Source organism: Sphaerodactylus townsendi, linkage group LG04, assembly GCF_021028975.2.
Source record: "Sphaerodactylus townsendi isolate TG3544 linkage group LG04, MPM_Stown_v2.3, whole genome shotgun sequence".
NCBI classification, from domain to species: Eukaryota; Metazoa; Chordata; class Lepidosauria; order Squamata; family Sphaerodactylidae; genus Sphaerodactylus; species Sphaerodactylus townsendi.
Genome location: NC_059428.1, coordinates 153,115,026 through 153,133,189, shown reverse-complemented (window position 1 = coordinate 153,133,189; position 18,164 = coordinate 153,115,026). Strand labels below are relative to the sequence as shown.

Genomic DNA, 18,164 nt, shown 5'->3' with positions numbered 1-18,164 from the left:
AGCTTTCTGTCTCATTCTGTTTAAGGCACCAGCATTTTTCTTGTTATCTTCCCATCTTGCTTGTTCTTTCTAATTTTCCTCTGTCTCTTTCTTCTTTATTTTGTTTTCTCTGCCTTCCTGTCACTTTTTCTATTTTCCCTGTTCTTTTCTCTTTTGGTCACAAAAAGGTGGGCAGGTGAGCAGGAAGAAATCCTGAACATTAATGGTGCTTTATATAATAGGATAAGAATTTAAAGCGTCCGAAAAGTTTCTAGTCCTTATGGCTACAAAGAGATTGTATGTCTAGTGGTCCAAGCGGTATGATTAGCATTTATGGAAATGAAAAATAAGGCTGCGGTGTTTTGGCGAGATTTCTGCCTTTCATTTGGCTAGCAGAGTACCGCAAGCGCAATCCGCAAATCTGTCCTCATTTGTGTGACTCATTCTGGACAGGAGATTTTATTTTCCCCTTGGCTCTGGACTTGGATGTGACAACTGCTGATCGCTTTTCTTTCCCCCTATTGAACAACGTGGCCAAGAAAGGGGGGAACCTGGCAGCTTAAAATCCTGCACAAAAGCAAGCCCTGGGAAACAGCTCGATTTCTCTGCTTCTCCTCCAGAGTTTTGAATGCTTTATTTTTGAATGCAGCCTCCTGGAGTCTGTCTGCCTCTCTGTCTCTTGGATTCGACAGAGGAATTGTGGGAGGCTCACACTTTCCCTTCTTTTTTTTCCTTGAATGGATTCAATTAACCCTGTGATTAAAAAAAACACTTTCCTGCCTCCTCTGGTGGCACCAGTGAAATGGGTTTGTTTTGTAGTCCGGCATCCTTCTTTCCTCTGTAAACAGATAAAATCGATTTTATCCCTGTAAAAAAATACCGGACCAGGTGGGTTAAAGAAGGAATGCACGTGGTAAAGAGGGACGTTTGGTCGTCCCCCGCTTCCGTTGCTGGAAAAGCCGGAGACAAAAGAGTCCGGGAGGCCTTGAGGCGACAAAGCCAAACAACCAGAATGCAAATAGGGCCAAGTTAAGGGCAGGCCTGTGAACACTGCAGTCTTTGTGTGCCAAGGAAGTTCTTGCCTGCTTGAAAAGACATAACTTTCTAGAACATTGCTTTGTAGTGGGGTATTAGTGGAAACTGTTGAGGTGGGAATCTCACTTGGTATTCACGTCCAGGTGCCTCTGAGTGGAAGCACTGCCGAACTCTGCCACGTGGCCTCCTCGAAGAGCTGCAAACTAAGCGGCAGCTATGGAAACTCGTAAGGAAAGTGTTATGTTGGCTGCCTCTAATTCCTGATTTCAGGGAATGTTCCTGATTAGTTTTTTTAAAATGTTTGTTGTCTTTCCGCAACAGATCCCCACTGCTTGACATCTCAAACAAAGACAGGTATTGGGCTATCAGTGTACACCAGGAGCGTCCCATTCCGTCGCTTCTCAAGACATTCTGAGGCCTGCTGATGTTGGACCCTGGAAATATAGGACAGCCCCCTCGGAACAGCTCCAGAACAGGAAAGATCTGGTGAGACCTCAGTCTAACGCAGGGATCTCAAACATGGTGCCTGTGTTGCCATAACACCTGCCAATACCTTTCCTTGTGCCTGTCAGGTGTTTTTACAAAGCGGGCACAGCCAAGTGGGGCTTCGGAGATCTGACTGGCTGTGCAGATTTTCACCAGCGTAAAGTTCTTGTGGATGAGCATCCACTTTGTGGGACGTATGCAGAGGTGGGATCCAGCAGGTTCTCACCAGTTCCCGAGAGTGGGTTACTAATTATTTGTGTGTGCCGAGAGGGGGTTACTAATTGGGTCCGCTTTTCCATCTCCACGCCCTCGCCTCCCCGAGAGGCATCCTGCCTTTGAACGTGAAGGTTCCATATAGCAATTGTGACTGATAATGTAACTCTCTGAACTGGGTTAATCCCTTTCAGGTACCGCAATTCATTGATTCTCAGCCTTCCGTACCTTTTATCTCACCAGTCTCTATCAAAGAACCTGTGTGTTTCACCATTGCTGTGTTCAGATTTGTGAGTTGGGGCGTTTTTTATAATGTGATGACAATTTAGAAATGACCTGGTGCAAAAAAAATTTTTGGGGTCATGGTGGGGTGGCTGCCCATGGGGGGGGCATCCAACTCAGGTTTTGCCCAGGGCTCAGGTTTGCCTAGGTACACCTCTGTCCCGTTTGCTGAGGGGGGGCTGGCGAGGGAACCCGTTACTAAAATTTTTGGATCCCACCACTGGACGTATGTGCGACTAAATGGATAGATCTGTATACTCTGAATGCAGAAGGTTGAATGTCGTGGATCCATTCGGCTAACGGTAGCACTTTCTAGCGCAAAACGTCTTCAGTCTGTGGCATCCAATCTAGAATTATACACACACAAACTGAATAAAGTAGGAAAAACACCACACATTCTTAAGGGACGCGCAGAAAGCAATACCTGACTGTCGTTGCTGAAACTGAGATATATGAGATATGATGTCACTTCTGACACTTTGCACTTCAAGATGGCAGCCATGTGGGTTTTGAGAACAGAAATCCAATTTGGCGTCAGCCTTTTTCTTCTCAGCTGCTGAGCCTAAGAAGCTGTTTCGCACCTAGTCAGTTTATTGGTCTCTGTAGCTCACTCAGAAAGGTAAAGATAGATTCTTCTCAGCCCGGCAGTCCTTTACTTGGAGCCTGCAGGAAGAGGTATGCCCTTTCGCCAGCCCACGGCAAATTATTTTTGTTTACATTTTTATAGATTTTGTCTGTATAGTTTCATCATGAGGCTGGTGGATTCCCACTTCAAACATTGTGTCCAATCCCACAGTTAGCCAGAAAGAAATGACCTGAGCTTTGTTAGGATTTGGGCTGAATTCTCAGTGCATAGAAGAGGAAGAGGAAGAGGAAATTGTAAGCCCCTTTCTCCTGTAAGGGGACACAAAGGGGCTTACAATTTCCTTTCCCTTCTCTTCCCCCCCCCCCCAACAAACACCCTGTCAGGTGGGTGGGGCTGAGAGAGCTCCAACGAATTGTGACTAGCCCAAGATCACCCAGCTGGCATGTGTTGGAGTACACAGGCTAATCTGGTTCCCCAGATAAGCCTCCACAGCTCAAGTGGCAGAGCGGGGAATCAAACTCAGTTTTCCAGATTAGAGTGCACTTGCTCTTAACCACTACGCCTAGTAAATGTCGAGATGTGATGTCACCCCACGGTCAGTAAAGACCTGGCACCTTTACTTTTTGCAGAAAGGTCCCTTTGTTTAGACCATAGGTGTCAAACTCGCAGCCGTCCAGATGTTGTGGACTACAGCTCCCATCATCCCCTGCCAGCATCATGCTGGCAGTGGATGATGGGAACTGTAGTCCATAACATCTGGAGGGGCGCAAGTTTGACACCTGTGGTTTAGACTGTTGAACAGCCCTGACCTGAAAGTTTTTATGCAGGTTAAACAATACTGTATCAGCCACTTTTATCCTGTAAACCTTTCCTTTAGCCAGAGGTTTGGAATGATACCAAATTTTCCAGGTTCAAGAGCTCAAATCCTAACCTGTGGGCTCAAATCCTAACCTGGCTGAACAAGAGAGCCACAGCCTGGTGCTGACTTCCAAAACCTCCCCGTACTACAGAGCCATCGGTTGACCTGGGTGTCTTGCTGTGTTACTAGCTTTCGTAAGCTTCGAGAGCTCTGTCCCCTCTTCTGAATAAGCAGGTGACCATTTAAGGCTGCAATCCTTAATTACAACTGAAACCAGTTGGATGGAATAAGAGTTGGGTTTTTCACCCCACAGTCTTAAAGATGCTTCCAGTCACCTTTCCTACCTCTTCCCCCAACAGACACCTTGTGAGTTAGGTGGGGCTGAGAGAGTTTGGAGAGAACTGGGACACACCTGTTCATGTGCAGCAGCGGGGAAGCATAACTGGTTCGCCAGATTAGAGTCTGCCACTCAAATGGAGGAAAGGGGAACTGAACCTGGTTTTTTCAGATTAGAGTCTGCAGCTATTCCCTTCTACACCAGTAGGAGAGATTAGACCCATGGTCCCTCGTGTCCGGCATTGGCCAACCAGAGGGCCAATAGATGCCTGTGCCTTCCCGTCAGGTTGCTCATTCCAGCACCTGTTTTAAAGGTTAGGACCAGGTTGTAGTTTAATACAATGGATGTTATCATGGCTTTTTTGAGTCCTCAGCTTTTCTTCCGGGCCCGGCTTTGTGTTCTGGGTCCTCCGCTGCAATCTGTCTCACAGCTATTCTTTGCATCAGCCATTTGGATTACCTGCAGTTAGAGCAGGGGTCTACAACCTGTGGCTCTCCAGATGTTCTTGGACTACAATTCCCATCAGCCCCTGCCAGCATGGCCAATTGGCAGGAGCTAATGGGAATTGTAGTCCATTAACATCTAGAGAGCCACAGGTTGCAGACCCATGAGCTAGTGCATTCTTGAAATTGAGTGAGATGTTTTGATCGGAAGTTGTTGATACTTGCCCCTCAGTGATCAAGTGTGTCTAAAGTGTCGTGAAGTTGCTGTTATTTATGGCAAACTAGTAGGGTTTTCAAGGCAAGAGACTAATATAGAAGAAGAAGAGTTTGGATTTGTACCCACCTTTCTCTCCTGTAAGGAGATTCAAGGTAGCTTACAAGCTCCTTTCCCTTTCTCTCCCCACAACAGACACCTTGTGAGGCAGGTGGGGCTGAGAGAGTTCCGAAGAACTCTTGACTAGCCCAAGGTCACCCAGCAGGAATGCAGGAGTGCGGAAACACATCCGGTTCACCAGATAAGCCTCCACCACTCAGGTGGAGGAGTGGGGAATCAAACCCTATTCTCCAGATTAGAATCCACCTGCTCTTAACCACTGCACCACACTGACTCTCCCAAAATCCTAATGGGGAATGCTATTCCAGGTCAGATAACTAGTCAGTCTTGCTCAGTATTCAGCTGCTCAAGATTGGTTAGTGCTCTCCTGATTTTCAGGAAGTGAAGGGGCTGTTTCCGTATTTGCTGCCTTAGCGGAGTTAAGCGGAAATTGTAAGGGACCGAACTTGAAAACTTCTGCCCACCAAAGGGGTCTGTGCTGCGGAGCCCCTGCTTGTGTTTTCATGATCCCTTTGGAAACATTTCTGAACTTGTAACGTTATCAGCCGTTCAGAAGCCAAGGGGCGAAAAAGGTAACCCGAAAACGGAGGTGGAGGATGGGTTGGTACTATGGACAGCTCCTTAGCCGGGAAGGCTGTGTTGCCCTGGGATTTTGGAACGCTTAAGTGGCTTGATAAAGGTACAAGAATGACTCCAGGACCACTTGGTGGTTACTCTGGAAAATTCAGTGCGTATAATTAACATGTCGACTGGTAATTTATTCTTAAATATATTCTGGTAATTACAATCTAGATTACAACTAATTACAATTAATTACAATCTAGAACCAGGGGACATTCATTGAAACTTCTGGGGGGAAGAATTAGGACTAATAAAAGGAAACACTTCTTCACGCAACGTGTGATTGGTGTCTGGAATATGCTGCCACAGGAGGTGGTGATGGCCACTAACCTGGATAGCTTTAAAAAGGGCTTGGACAGATTTATGGAGGAGAAGTCGATCTATGGCTACCAATCTTGATCCTCCTTGATCTGAGGTTGCAAATGCCTTAGCAGACCAGGTGCTCAGGAGCAGCAGCAGCAGCAGAAGGCCCTTGCTTTCACATCCTGCAGGTGAGCTCCCAAAGGCACCTGGTGGGCCACTGCAAGTAGCAGAGTGCTGGACTAGATGGACTCTGGTCTGATCCAGCAGGCTAGTTCTTATGTTCTTAATCTACTCTTTCCTTTAGATTTCAAACCCTGCCACTGCTCTTATTAGAATAGTTTTTCAAAAGGTATTCTGTTCAGGGTTTCCAGTTTTGTGAAAAATTGCCCAAACTGTTATCTCTTAGTAATAATGAATGTTATCATCTCCATTCCAGCATGGTGTAGAGGTTAAGAAAAGGTGCACTCTAATCTGGAGAACCAGGTTTGACTCACAGCTCTGCCACTTGAGCTGTGGAGACTTATCTGGTGAACTAGATTAGCTTGTGCACTCCAACACATGCCAGCTGGGTGACCTTGGGCTAGTCACAGCTCTACGGAGCTCTCTCAGCCCCACCTACCTCACAGGGTGTTTGTTCTGGGGGGGTGGAGGGAAAGGAGATTGTAAGTCCCTTTGAGTCTCCTTACAGGAGAGAAAGGGGGGATATAAATCCAACACTTCTTCTTCCTGCAGAATCAGGTCAAGTGGCCTTCCAGGAGCTGGGGGATTTTCTGGAAGGGAACCATGTTAAATTGAATCCCGTTGTGGTTCAAACCAAAGAGTATGCCTTCCTTGGAGATATTTTTAATAGCCAGCCTTGAGTTGAGGGCCTCTTTTGGCCTGGCTGTGTTGCATTTTTCTTCTTTGGGCAGAGCTCTTAGGGTTGCTCGTGAGGTTGAAGAAGAAGAGTTTGGATTTATACCCCCCCTTCTCTCCTGTAATGAGACTCAAGGTGGCTTACAAGCTCCTTTCCCTCCTCTCCCCACAACAGGCATTATAGTAAGGTAGGTGGGGCTGAGAGAGTTCCGAAGAACTGTGACTAACCCAAGGTCATCCAGCAGGCATGTAGGAGTGTGGAAATACATATGGTTCACCAGATAAGCCTCAGCCACAGGTGGAGGAGTGGGGAAATCAAACCCGGTTCTCCAGATTAGAATCCACCTGCGCTAAACCACGTTGGCTCTGAAGAGGTCAGTCCTGTCCTCTTTATAAAAGCCTCTTCCTGAACCATCCCATCATAATGTAGCCCTATTTCCTCTGTACAAATGCTCCACATATCTGTTCCAATTTGTCCCTAGGCTGATGGAGGTTCCTGGCACAATGTGAAATGGCACAGCTGGGCAGGTTAAAAATACGGTGTTGAAACTCATAGTGGTGAAGTGGACAGAAATCTTGATGTCGTTGGTGATATTGTTTATTCTATGCAATGCTGTTTATTTTATGAGTCATGTTATTATGGGCTTCAGTGCCCCTGGAGGGAGGTCTGGCCTCTGTTTTCATTTTAGCCGCACAACCACCCTGCGAGGTAGGGGAGATGGCAATGGGCCGCAAAATCAGCTAGCCGTTTCCGAGCCGAGGCAGGGTTAGAACGCAGATCTCCCACGCTGCGTTGTGAAGGCTTGCTGCTGTTTTTTGTAATGTTTTCCTTGATGTCAAAGTCCAGCATCATGTTGTTTAATGAAAAAAATAGTTTAAAAAATGCTACACTGTTTGGCAAAGGATATCCACTGGTCTGTTGCATAGGTGTCAAACTCGCGGCCCTCCAGATGTTATGGACTACAGTTCCCATCATCCCCTGCCAGCATGACCAATTGCTCGTGCTGACAGGGGATGATGGGAACTGTAGTCCATAACATCTGGAGGACTGCGAGTTTGACACTTGTTAAAAATAGGGTTTTGTGGGGAGAGACTGTTCGTTGTTTTCAGAACAGGAGAAGTATAAATGTGAACGAGCTGACGAATGGCAAACAGCATGCAACATATTGGACAATTCTGGGTAGATGGTAATAAGAACCTTATTTTAAAAGCGTGTGTGTGTGTGTGTGTGTGTGTGTGTGTGTGTGTGTGTGTGTGTGTGTGTGTGTGTGTGTGTGTGTGTGTGTGTATAAATGTGAGCCACGTGGTCCGTGCTTAATTGCCAACAGTGGGAGTAATCTTAAACAGCTCTGCTCAGAAATGTGTTCTCTGTCATTCAGTGGGGCTTTTTCCCAGGCAGCTGTCTTTCGGTCAGCCGCCCTCAGTTCCCCCCCAGGGTTCCCAGCCAATTGGAAGCCTTCTCAGTTCAAAGGGAATGTCAGGTACAATGAGGTAATAAACCAACCAGGGAAATGCACAGACACACAAGCTGCATTCATAAATTACTTTCCCATTCTGCTGCCTACAGCCATATATTGTGATTCTCCAAAGAGATCCTGGGGAATCAAAGACTCACCCAAGACTCGTGCCCTACTTTGGAGCCTGCACACCCTCCTCCCACTGGGACTCCACGGAAATGTTCGCTCGCAGCCTCTGAAACAGTTAACCCCCTTGAAGCTCCCGCCTCCTGGCATGATATCACTCCTCCCCTTTGCCAATCGCTGCTCTACATTGCAGCAAAAGAGTCGGGCTGGAGCTCTGAGCGTGCAGACAGACAAAAAGGCAGTGGGGAGAAGAGGGCAGGCGGGACTTTGTGCGTCCTCCCTCCTTTGGCTTGTCGGAGAAGCAGCGGGACAGACCGGGGGTCTCCCCAGATATAATTACCCTCCTCTGGGTCCCTGTGGGCAGCCTCGGCCGTCGTGTGCTGCCACAATGATGGGCTGCAAGACCAACTCACTGACTTGCCTGCAAGGTGGGAAGCCGGGGTTGCCAGTGGCCCTGGCCACGGATTCCACAGCCACACTGAACAAACTGGCCCTGGCCACGGGGGGCACGGAGAAGTCCTGGTACCGCTGCGTCTTCCCCTTCGGCATCGTCTCTTTGGTTATCGGCATTGCTGCCACGTGCATCACCTTCACCATCAACGGGCCACAGATGGACATCGCCAAGGTGGTCTCCGTGGCCACCCTTATCTTTGGAGTGGGCCTGCTGGTGGCTGCCTTGGTCTGCTGGCGTGCCAAGAGGGAGAGGCAGCGCAAGAAGCAACAGGCCGAGCCCGTGTCTCTGGAACAGGGAGCCCTATAATGCAGGCGCCAAACAGGTAGAGCGTGGCTGGAGTTTTTTTCTTGCGCCCCGTGACAGAGGAGTTTTTGGGGGGCGGGGACCTTTGCGGGCACCCTTAGTTGTTTTGGAGATGGCGGAACCTGGAGGCTGGTGGGCGAACAAACCCCGTTTATTAAGCAAGCAGTGTCACGGATAGGAGAAGGACACAGCTTACCCAGGCAGGATGACCGTGGAGCTGCATGGCAGGAACCAGGCGGCCGGCAATGCATCAAACTACTAGACCGTCTCCCCAAGATGACCCCCCTGTCCTTGGGGGATGGCAGGCTTCTCCCCCCCCCAGAACGAGACCCCTCGTTTGCAGAGAGCGCCAGAGCTAACTTTGAGAAGGCACCAGCACCAAGAGAAAAGGGAGGTGTTTACGTCTTCAAGGACACCCTCTGCCTGTCTGCATCACCGCTACGCACATCGCCGACCGATCACACAGTTCTTCCTTCCTTCCTTTTTTCAGAGAGATGAGAATTACGGAGCAGTACCCGACAGCGAAAAGGACACGGGTGTTTCCAAAAGTACCCCAGCCACTGCCACCGGATGAACAATGCGATCCTTCGGGTTTTTTTCCACAGCGGCATGGAGGGGTGCGGTTGACATGGGGGTCGCGATGAGCCGCAGCTGCGATGGTGCCTCTTTTTCCCGTGGGGGAGGGCTCATCAGATGTCACTTGGGGGACTCTTGGCATGAATATGTGTCCCCTCCACCCCCTCCAGCAGAGGACAGAGAAGATTCATCCGTGTTTGCCTACAGTGCCACAGAACGGAGAACCAAGAGAATTTAAGGACTCTCACGGGACAGTTGAGGCAGCGGCCAAAATGCGTGCTGGAGGGGGGACAGTAACAGGGCGGGGAGTGGGGGTAGCCGGGGAGGGACTGACCCTCGAGAATCACAGTTTGCAAAAGAAGTCGGTCCAGCGTCCCCTTCGGCATGGGGTGCTGTGTGCTCGGACAGTATCTAGGTGGGTTTTGCTTGCCCGGATGCAAACTCACAGGCCCCGCTCCGCAATTGCAAACCGATGCGCAAAAGCGAGCTGTGAATTCAGCCACCGCAGATGGGCACGACAGGCGGTGCTGGTTTTGGAATGGTGTCCGTGGCAAGGGCAGAGCGGGTTGACCCCCCCCCCCCCCCCCGGGTATCCCTGGATTGTTTCCACATGGAAGTTTTGCTCCAGTTTGGCATCCAAACTGGAGCTGGTTGGGGTGGGTTTTTTAAAAACTGTTTTCGTTCAGCATCCATCCAACTTTGTCCCCTCATAGTCCACCTTTTCTCTCTCACTTTGCTGTGGCATGTCTCAGATTTGGTTTGGTACGATTCTTTCGGGGCTAGAGACTTACTTTTCTGTTTAACTAAAGTTGGGCATTCAATAGAATCAAGTAGATCACGGAGGAGGCGGGTTGCATTAACGTTATGATGCTACAGTGTTCCGGCATCTTTTCTTTCTTTTTTTTGTGTGTGCCGTTGAGTCAAAGCTGACTTAGGGCGACCCTGTGGGGTTTTCAGTCAAGGGATGTTCAGAGGTGGTTTGCCATTGGCTAACTCTGGGGTCACAATCCTGGTGTTCCTTGGAGGTCTCCCATCCAAATAGTCACCAGGGCTGACCCTGCTTAGCTTCTGCGATCAGATGAGATCAAGCCACCCCAGGGCTACCCAGGTTTTCCATTTAGAAAAAGAGAGAAGAGTTTGGATTTATATCCCCCCTTTCTTTCCTGTAAGGAGACTCAAAGGGGCTGACAATCTCCTCTCCCTCCCCCCCTCACAACAAACACCCTGAGAGGTAAAGAGAGCTCCGAAGAACTGTGACTAGCCCAAGGTCACCCAGCTGGCATGTGTCGGAGCGCACAAGCTAATCTGGTTCCCCAGACAAGCCTCCACGGCTCAAGTGGCAGAGCGGGGAATCAAACCCGGTTCTCCAGATTAGAGTGCACCTGCTCTTAACCACCACACCACACTGGCTTTACTGATTTAAAAAAAACAATGGAAAAGCCTTCAATGGTGTATGGGGAAAAGGAACTGGCAGGTGTGGGGATCAGAGGCCTGGAAAGTGTGGGCAAGACAGCTGGGCAGATGCAGTTCAGAGACATTTGTAGGGGCAACAGAAAGCTGCCAAGATGTGACCTGGCAGAAACGGCCCTTTTGTCCCTCAGGTGTGGCGTAGCTTGACTTGTTGCTGCATCTGGGCTGTGGTTTTGGGCCGGTGTTTTCCATTTAGAAAAAGAGAGAAGAGTTTGGATTTATATCCCCCCTTTCTCTCCTCAAAGGGGCTGGCAATCTCCTCTCAGGTTTGAAATTATCCCAGTAGGGAAGTTGCTGCTCAGCTTAAAACAGCTGTAAGGCAATGATATGCATTATCGAGGGGGAAAAACAATGGAGAAAAAGAGGTTGACTCCACCTCTTGGGAAGAGGACAGGGTTTGTGGATCTGTTTCTAACCTTTTCTTCTCCCCGGCATCCCCATCTAACTTTCCTGGCAGGATTTCTGTGACAATCTCTCTGTCTCTGCAACAGGGGAGTCTTAATCCATGGCTGTGTTTCTTAGAGAAATTCAGGAAGAACTGTCTTCCCTTTGGCACTCCGACGCCCCCTCCTCTCCCGGCTGCCCCAACGGAGTCCTGCAATACCCAGGAAGTTGGGGGTGGGGGGTGGGGGACAGCTGCTGTTTGTCTTCTCAGCACCTGGAGCCCGTCCACATACGCACATGCAACTGGAAAGAAGTGAAATCGGACTCTTTGTAAGCCTAGAAGCTGGGAGACGTGGGTGGGAGCAGCCAGGGCAAGCCTTGGGGGGGGCAGTTTTAAATCGAGAACGCCGGGCGGACACATACATCACGTTTTCTGGCTGAGGTTCTTCAGGGTATGTTGGTCGATGCTTTGGTGGGGCAGTACTTTGCTTGGCCAGATGTCATGTTTGTGAAACAGAGAACTTTATTGCACACCGAGCAAAGGAAAGCTTGAGGGAGGGAGTCTTTTGGGACTTATCCAGTTGGCCACCTAACACATTTCTGGTTGGCCTTTCCAGAGCCGGGACAGCTCTCTCGAACCTGCGTTTTGCCACGCCAAAAAAAAAGAAATCAAAGCGCTGCTGCCTTGTCAGCTTTCGTCTTTGGCTCCGTCCCGAAGCGAGGGCTTTAGCTGTTCTGTAGCAAATGTACTCAAACTTTGCGTCGGCTGTAGGCGAGGCGCGCCTTCCAGATTTCACGCTACCATCTTGTCTTTCAGCTGCATGCGTAATTGGTGCGGACGTCGCTTGCCTTTCTTTTCTCACAACCCGAAAATGGTTTATTTTTTTTCTTTGCCGGTTTCGCTCTCCCTTCGAAACACGCGGCGCCTTGATTGAGATTTAGCAAGGCTGCCAGCGGGCAGGTGAAATGGTCTCCCGGGGCTGCTCTGGAGCTGCCAGCCAGCTCTCTCTGAGTCATGCCCTGAGAGAAGGCGAGATTTTTTCCTCCCAGACAGCGCAGGCCGGGGAGGGGGGGGGGGCGGGGGGTGCAGAGCTTGCGAGCCACCAAGCGCTTCTCTGGCGTGACCAGAGGATGCTGAGCCTTCATGTGGAATCAGTGCCGTTGAGTCAAGTGTGCCCTTCGTGAAATGCCTCTGCTTTCTCGGAATTTGGCACATTTGTTTAACGTGTTCAGTATGTTGCAGAGAGACAAGGGAAGGGAAGAGAAGCTTAAAAAAAATGTAAATTGTGCCTGTGCCAAGTCAGATCCCACCCCCCCGCCCCGCTCTTTCCCCTGTCCTCTCCTTCTCCTAGTGGAACTCTGGATAATTACTTACTCGTTCTCCGATCCAGGAGTATTTACTCCAATCCAGGAGTATTTGTATTGTCGAAGGCTTTCATGGCAGGATTCAACTGGTTGTGGTGGGTTTCCCGGCTGCGTGGCCGTGGTCTGGTGGATCTTGTTCGTAATGTTTCGCCTGCATCTGCGGCCGGCATCTTCAGAGGTGTGCCGCAGAGGGAAGTTTGTTACACACTGCATCACAAAGAGAAGTCTGTTACACACTGTGTCTAGTGAGTCATAGACTTCCCTCCATGATACACCTCTGAAGATGCCAGCCACAGATGCAGGCAAAACGTTAGGAACAAGATCCACCAGCCCGGGAAACCCACCACAACCAGCATTGACTTTGTTCTCCGATCCAGGAGTATATTACTGTAAGGAGGTCAAGGAGCTTGTCCTGCCCTCATTTATGCAGAGTTTCTGAAAGAAATCGAGCGTGCATATGGAAGAGGAAGAAAATCAACCCTGCTTGTTGCCTGTGGGTAGCACCGTTTGTGCTCTGTGGAAGGGGCAAGCCCCACATGCTACGTTTAACCCTTTCCCGCTTCACTGTTTCGAGAGTCAGACTGTATTTCTGTTACCCAGCTGCCGACAGCAGGTCTGCTTCCTGCGTGTTCCTGTGCCCTGAGTAATCAGGCCGCTCCCCCACCCTTGGCAACCGAGCAAAATGTGTGGCATTTCCTGAGCAGGAGGGAAATCTGCAGGCTGTTTGGTTGACATCTCTGAATTAGCCTTCCAGCCTCCGAGTCAGCGGGCAGACTGACAAGCCCTGTCGGTCGAAACGACAGTTCTGCTGGAGATAATGGTGCTGGAGGGGAATTTTGGAAAAGCAATGAAGAGACTAGTACAATGTTGTGGTTAGAGTGGCGGGTTGGGATTGGGGAGACCTGGATTCAAATGTCAGCTTGGCCGTGAAGCTCTTCGGGGAACCTGGGGGATCAGTTGCTTTTGCTCTCAGCCTGGCTTGCTTTTCTGAAGATGGAATGGGGAAGGAGGGTGGGCCAAGGGTTGCCAATCCCCAGGGGGCATCTGCAGTTCTCCCAGAACTGCTGTCAGTGTGGTGTAGTGGTTAAGAGCAGGTGCACTCTAATCTAGAGAACCGGGTTTGATTCCCTGCTCTGCCCCTTGAGTTGTGGAGGCTTATCTGGTTGACCAGAGTAGCTTGTGCATGCCAATACACGCCTACTGGGTGACCTTGGGCTAGTCACAGTTCTTCGGAGCTCTCTCAGCCCCACTTACCTCACAGGGTGTTTGTTGGGGGGGGAGGAAGGGAAAGGAGATTGTCAGCCCCTTTGAGTCTCCTTACAGGAGAGAAAGGGGAGGATATAAATCCAAACTCCTCTTCTTCAGATAGTACAGATTAGTGTATGCATGACATGCTGTCAAGCAGCAGCTGGCTTTCGGTGATCCCAACAAGGGGCTTTCAAGGTAGATGAGACATAGAGGTGGTTTGCCACTGCCTTCTTCTACAGAGCCTTCCTTGGTGGTCTCCCTCCCAAGTCCCAAACTTTGCTTTACTTCTGAGGTCCAATGAGATCGGGCAATGTCCTGCTGCCCTCCCTGGAGAAGATAGCAGCTTTGGGGGAGTTACATCCCCACTGAGATCTCGCCCCTCGCCAAGCTTGGATTGTGCGTTCCTGCATTGGAGGGGGTTGGACTTGATGGCCCTTGGGGGTCTCTTCCAACTCTATGATTCTATGAAACTTCACTGTCCTCAGATCTCCAGGATTTTCTCAGGCTAGAACTGGCAGCTGTGAGACCTTCAGAATCTAAATAACCATCAGAGTGTGCTGCACAACGATGTCTTGAATGCTGCTGTTAGTCACATGTCTGCATTACGCTTCCTCCGCCTCGCCGAGATGTTTTTGATTGATGCTGTCGGAAGGTCCGAACGCGACCTGGTGGCAGGAGCTCCACCAATACAGCTTCTTCATTTATTTACATTTCCTCTTCTGCCTCCCCTCAGTGGTTTGGACTATCTCAATTTGAGCATTTACCCACAGGACAAAACACAGGCATAACCATAACCCCCCCCCCCCCCAAAAAAAGTGGGGCAGATTGTCCCTCCCCCACCAGGACTGCAGTTTCAAAAACAGTGTGTTGGGAAGTGTCTCCCCTGCCTTCCCATCCAAATTGGAAGTCCCTTAAGAACATAAGAGCATCCTCCTCAACCAGACCATCTGGTCCAACATCCTGGTTTACTAGCCGTCAATCAGTGTCTTCCATTTATAGCTTAAAGGTAAAGGTAGTTCCCTGTGCAAGGACTGGATCGATTGAACCATGGGGTGAGGTCACATTCATTAGGCAGGTGTTTCTGAGGGGGTGGTTTGCTGTTGCCTTCCCAAGTCACCCCAGCAAGCTTAGAGGAACTGCGTATGGATGCTTGCAAGACTGCATCCTCAGACAGCTGTTCAGGGCCTGCTTTGAAATCGGGGGCCCAACAGCGAAGCAAAATGCCCCCCTGTGGCTACTTTGCCAGGGTAGCAACCGAACCTAGACGAGAGAAACTCATGCAAGCACAACATCCCAGGGGAGAGAGTTGATGAGCCAGACAACATGAGTGGGAGAGAATTGATGCATTGGCTGAACAAGAGTATTGGAAAGTGTTTTCCAAACGCTTGAATTGTTTCCTAAAAGCTTGAATTTTATCCTCTGAAGGTCAGGAAAATAAAACAGTCGCCTGAGTATTGTGTACTACCCTCCTAGTAATGCAGGAGTTGAGAATCAAAGCCATTTATAGCCTCAAACTGGAACAGATAGTTTGGATGCACATTATTTTGTGTTTCCGCTTGCACACAGATCAGCATGGAGTCTCTTGTTGTGGGGCAAAGTGGAACCAAAGTGCTGTTAAAAGTACTGGAGTTCCTTCCTCTCTGATTTTTTGCAGAACCAGGATTTTCTCTCCCACGAAACAATCGGCATTAAATTATGCATCGCCCAATCTGAACTAGCTGGCTGTGGTGAAGCTGGTACCATACTGGTGTCTGGGGCACCAGCAGGTGAGTTCCCTCCTGGGAAGCCCTTGGCTGGGCTGCCTTGCTTCAGCGTGACTGTCATAACGTCACCGTTGCTGCCGCCAAGACAGCTGCGAAAGCATTTTCCAGTAACTGAGAGGCTGATGCCTCATCGAAGGCCAAGTTTGACCTTCTACGCTGGCAGCGCTCCCGTTTCCGATCGCACCTTTTCTCTGCTTTCAATAAGCTAAATTCAGCCAAGTGCTTGGAAGATGGAATGTCGTCCATTTCCCCCAGCACTGCTTTTTACAATTCTCCTTGCATGTAGTAGCCCAGTTAATGGAAGCCAAGCATAGACTTCCAGCAAATCTTTTCCGCTTCTGCCGTTTTTGATTCCTTCCACCGAAAAAAAAGACATCTGTTTGGAACTTTGCAGCCGTCTGCATTGCTGTCTTGGGAGCAAAAAGCCACGGGCTGGAAAAGAAGCTAATTATCTTCCCTCCTCCTATCTTCTTAATCAAATTACATTTCAAGTTACGGTTGCAAGGAAATGGTCTGTCTGAAGGCCTGAGTTGCTGCTTGAGGAAAATGGACGGTTACTCCGGAACAGGCAACTATAATTTACCTGGATGTGGAGGTTCTGCTTCGTGGTCGTAACTAAACGCCACTGGCAGACCTGTCCTCCTTGAATTTGTCCAATTCCCTTTCAAAGCTGTCTCGGTTGGTAGCTAGTACGTTGAGATCCTGTGGCAGGGAGTTTCTCAGATCAACTAGTTGCTGAGTAAACAGTTTGACCTCTGAGAGAATCGTAGTTTTCTCCCTACAGCATAGCTACAATTGGATGAGGGTTGGTAGGAACCGTGATGGGGAGCGGGGAATTGTGGGCACCCTTTCCCCAAGGACTGGAGAGAGCTGGCCCTCCCTGTTTCTGTGCTGGTTGGGAATCATCCAGCTCTTTTGGGGGGCTGTCAGAAGCAATGCTTCTAATGCTGCGAACATTTTTATAGGGCAAAGCTATCCTACCTGATCTTCCCACTCAGCCCGTTTTTCTCCTGCCCTTCCTCCAAGGAGCGCATGGTGGCAAGTATGGTTCTCCCCTATTTATGTTCTCCTTATAACAACCCTGTGAGGTAGGCTAAGCTGAGAAAGAGAGCTTCATGGCAGAGTGGGGATTCGAACCCAGGACTCCCAGATCCTAGTAGTGCAACACTCTAGTCACTTCAGCGCACCGGTTGTCTTGAACAGCCGTTTCTGAAGCCTGCTGAGCCATCTATACAAGGGTCTAACTGCATGAGCAGTATAAATTGAGAAGGGAAGCTGGCCTAGCCGGGGACTCTTCCTCTGTGAAGAGGGGAAATTGCCACCCAGAGCGGAAAGCTGATGGCAATATTCGCACCTGTTCTCTGAGCTGACTCGGATCCAACAGGTTTGATTTGGTTTATCTGCCACGGGACTGCCTGGGAGATCGCAGCATCTACTTTTGGCGATAAGGGGTGAAAAATACAACTTGCGGCGTTTCCCATTGTTTAAAGCCACTGCTGCCCTCTTTCAGGTGCCCAAACACGAGATACTCTGCTGCTCCTGCGAATTGCAGAACTGCGTCACGTTGTCAGTTTGACGTCCACAGAGCTGTTTGCAGGCAAGTTTTATTTTGACAATTTCCACAGGGCGTCATCAGTTGCTTGAGGAGGAAATGGCAGGCGTTCCTTCTCCTCCGGCTCTTTCTACCACACCCTTTATGGTTCCAGAATATAAGTGCACCTCTGTCTCTGTTCTTTCCTCTCCACCCCACCTCCCCTATACGCCACTGAAACATTTGCCTACTTCAGAAAAAACGTGGTGATTCTCCGTTATACACTCCATGAAATGGACTTCTTTATTTGGAATACAGAAAGTGAAAAACGGTGATGTTTTTGCTATCAAAGTGCCACAGAGATGTTATTTTAATATGTATTTTTTTCATACACGCTCTCACGAATTGCACTGGAATGAGGTTTCAATAAAAAAGATAAAAACGTCTCTTCTTCTGTCTTGGGAGCTTTCCCCTTCTCCGATGTTTTCTTGGATGTTGCTTAGCAGTGGAACCACAACTGGAGTCCGTTGACGTCCATCAGCTTAGAAGTGTGAAGTTTTCTTAGGATGACACTGTTGATTTTCCAGATCCGCCACGACAACAAACCTGCACGTGGAAAGGTGCCCCTTTTAGTGGGACACGTCTGTGGCATCTGACACTACAAGCAGAATTTGTCCTCAGACTGTCACAGTAACACAAGGTGCTCTGAGAAAATTCACATATGCGTTTGGGTGTGTGTGTCGTCTGCCATATGTCTTCAGTAGTCACCCTGCATTCATGGGAAGAAATCTTGCATCTTGACCTTTCTGTCCATTTCAGGGTCATACAGCCCAATCAAAATGGTGTGTCTTTCCTTAGTCCTTGGGGTTTTTCTAGTTTTATTGTAGGCTCAGACACTTCAGGACAGTCCTAACTAAGCCCGCTGACTTCATTACATTTAGAAGGAACGTCTAACTCTGCTTAGGACTGCCCAGTTTGAGTTGTGTTCTTTAAACTAACTGCAGTTGCACAGGGGAAAGTCCCTGTTGCAGTTCCTTTAATGAATCCCATTTCTCTGTTCCTTCCGTGGTCTTTATTGCACCTTTAAACCCTATTTTAAACAATCTGACCCTGCCTTCACAAAAGCACCCTCTTTGCGATCCCAGAGCCCACTT

At 49.2% G+C, this 18,164-nt stretch overlaps 1 protein-coding gene across 1 annotated transcript; it reads left to right on the top strand.

Annotated features, from left to right (window-relative positions):
- Nucleotides 1-8,149: 8,149 nt before the first annotated feature.
- On the top strand, nt 8,150-10,448 carry LOC125431866 (transmembrane protein 100-like). Its single transcript, XM_048495061.1, has one exon. It carries the CDS (start codon nt 8,305-8,307, stop codon nt 8,674-8,676), a length of 372 nt encoding a protein of 123 aa, XP_048351018.1. The 5' UTR covers nt 8,150-8,304; the 3' UTR covers nt 8,677-10,448.
- The last annotated feature ends 7,716 nt before the right edge of the window (nt 10,449-18,164 follow it).

What these genes read in the sequence shown, in the direction of transcription:
- LOC125431866 (XM_048495061.1), top strand. Translation starts at nt 8,305, where the DNA reads ATGATGGGCTGCAAGACCAACTCACTGACTTGCCTGCAAGGTGGGAAG.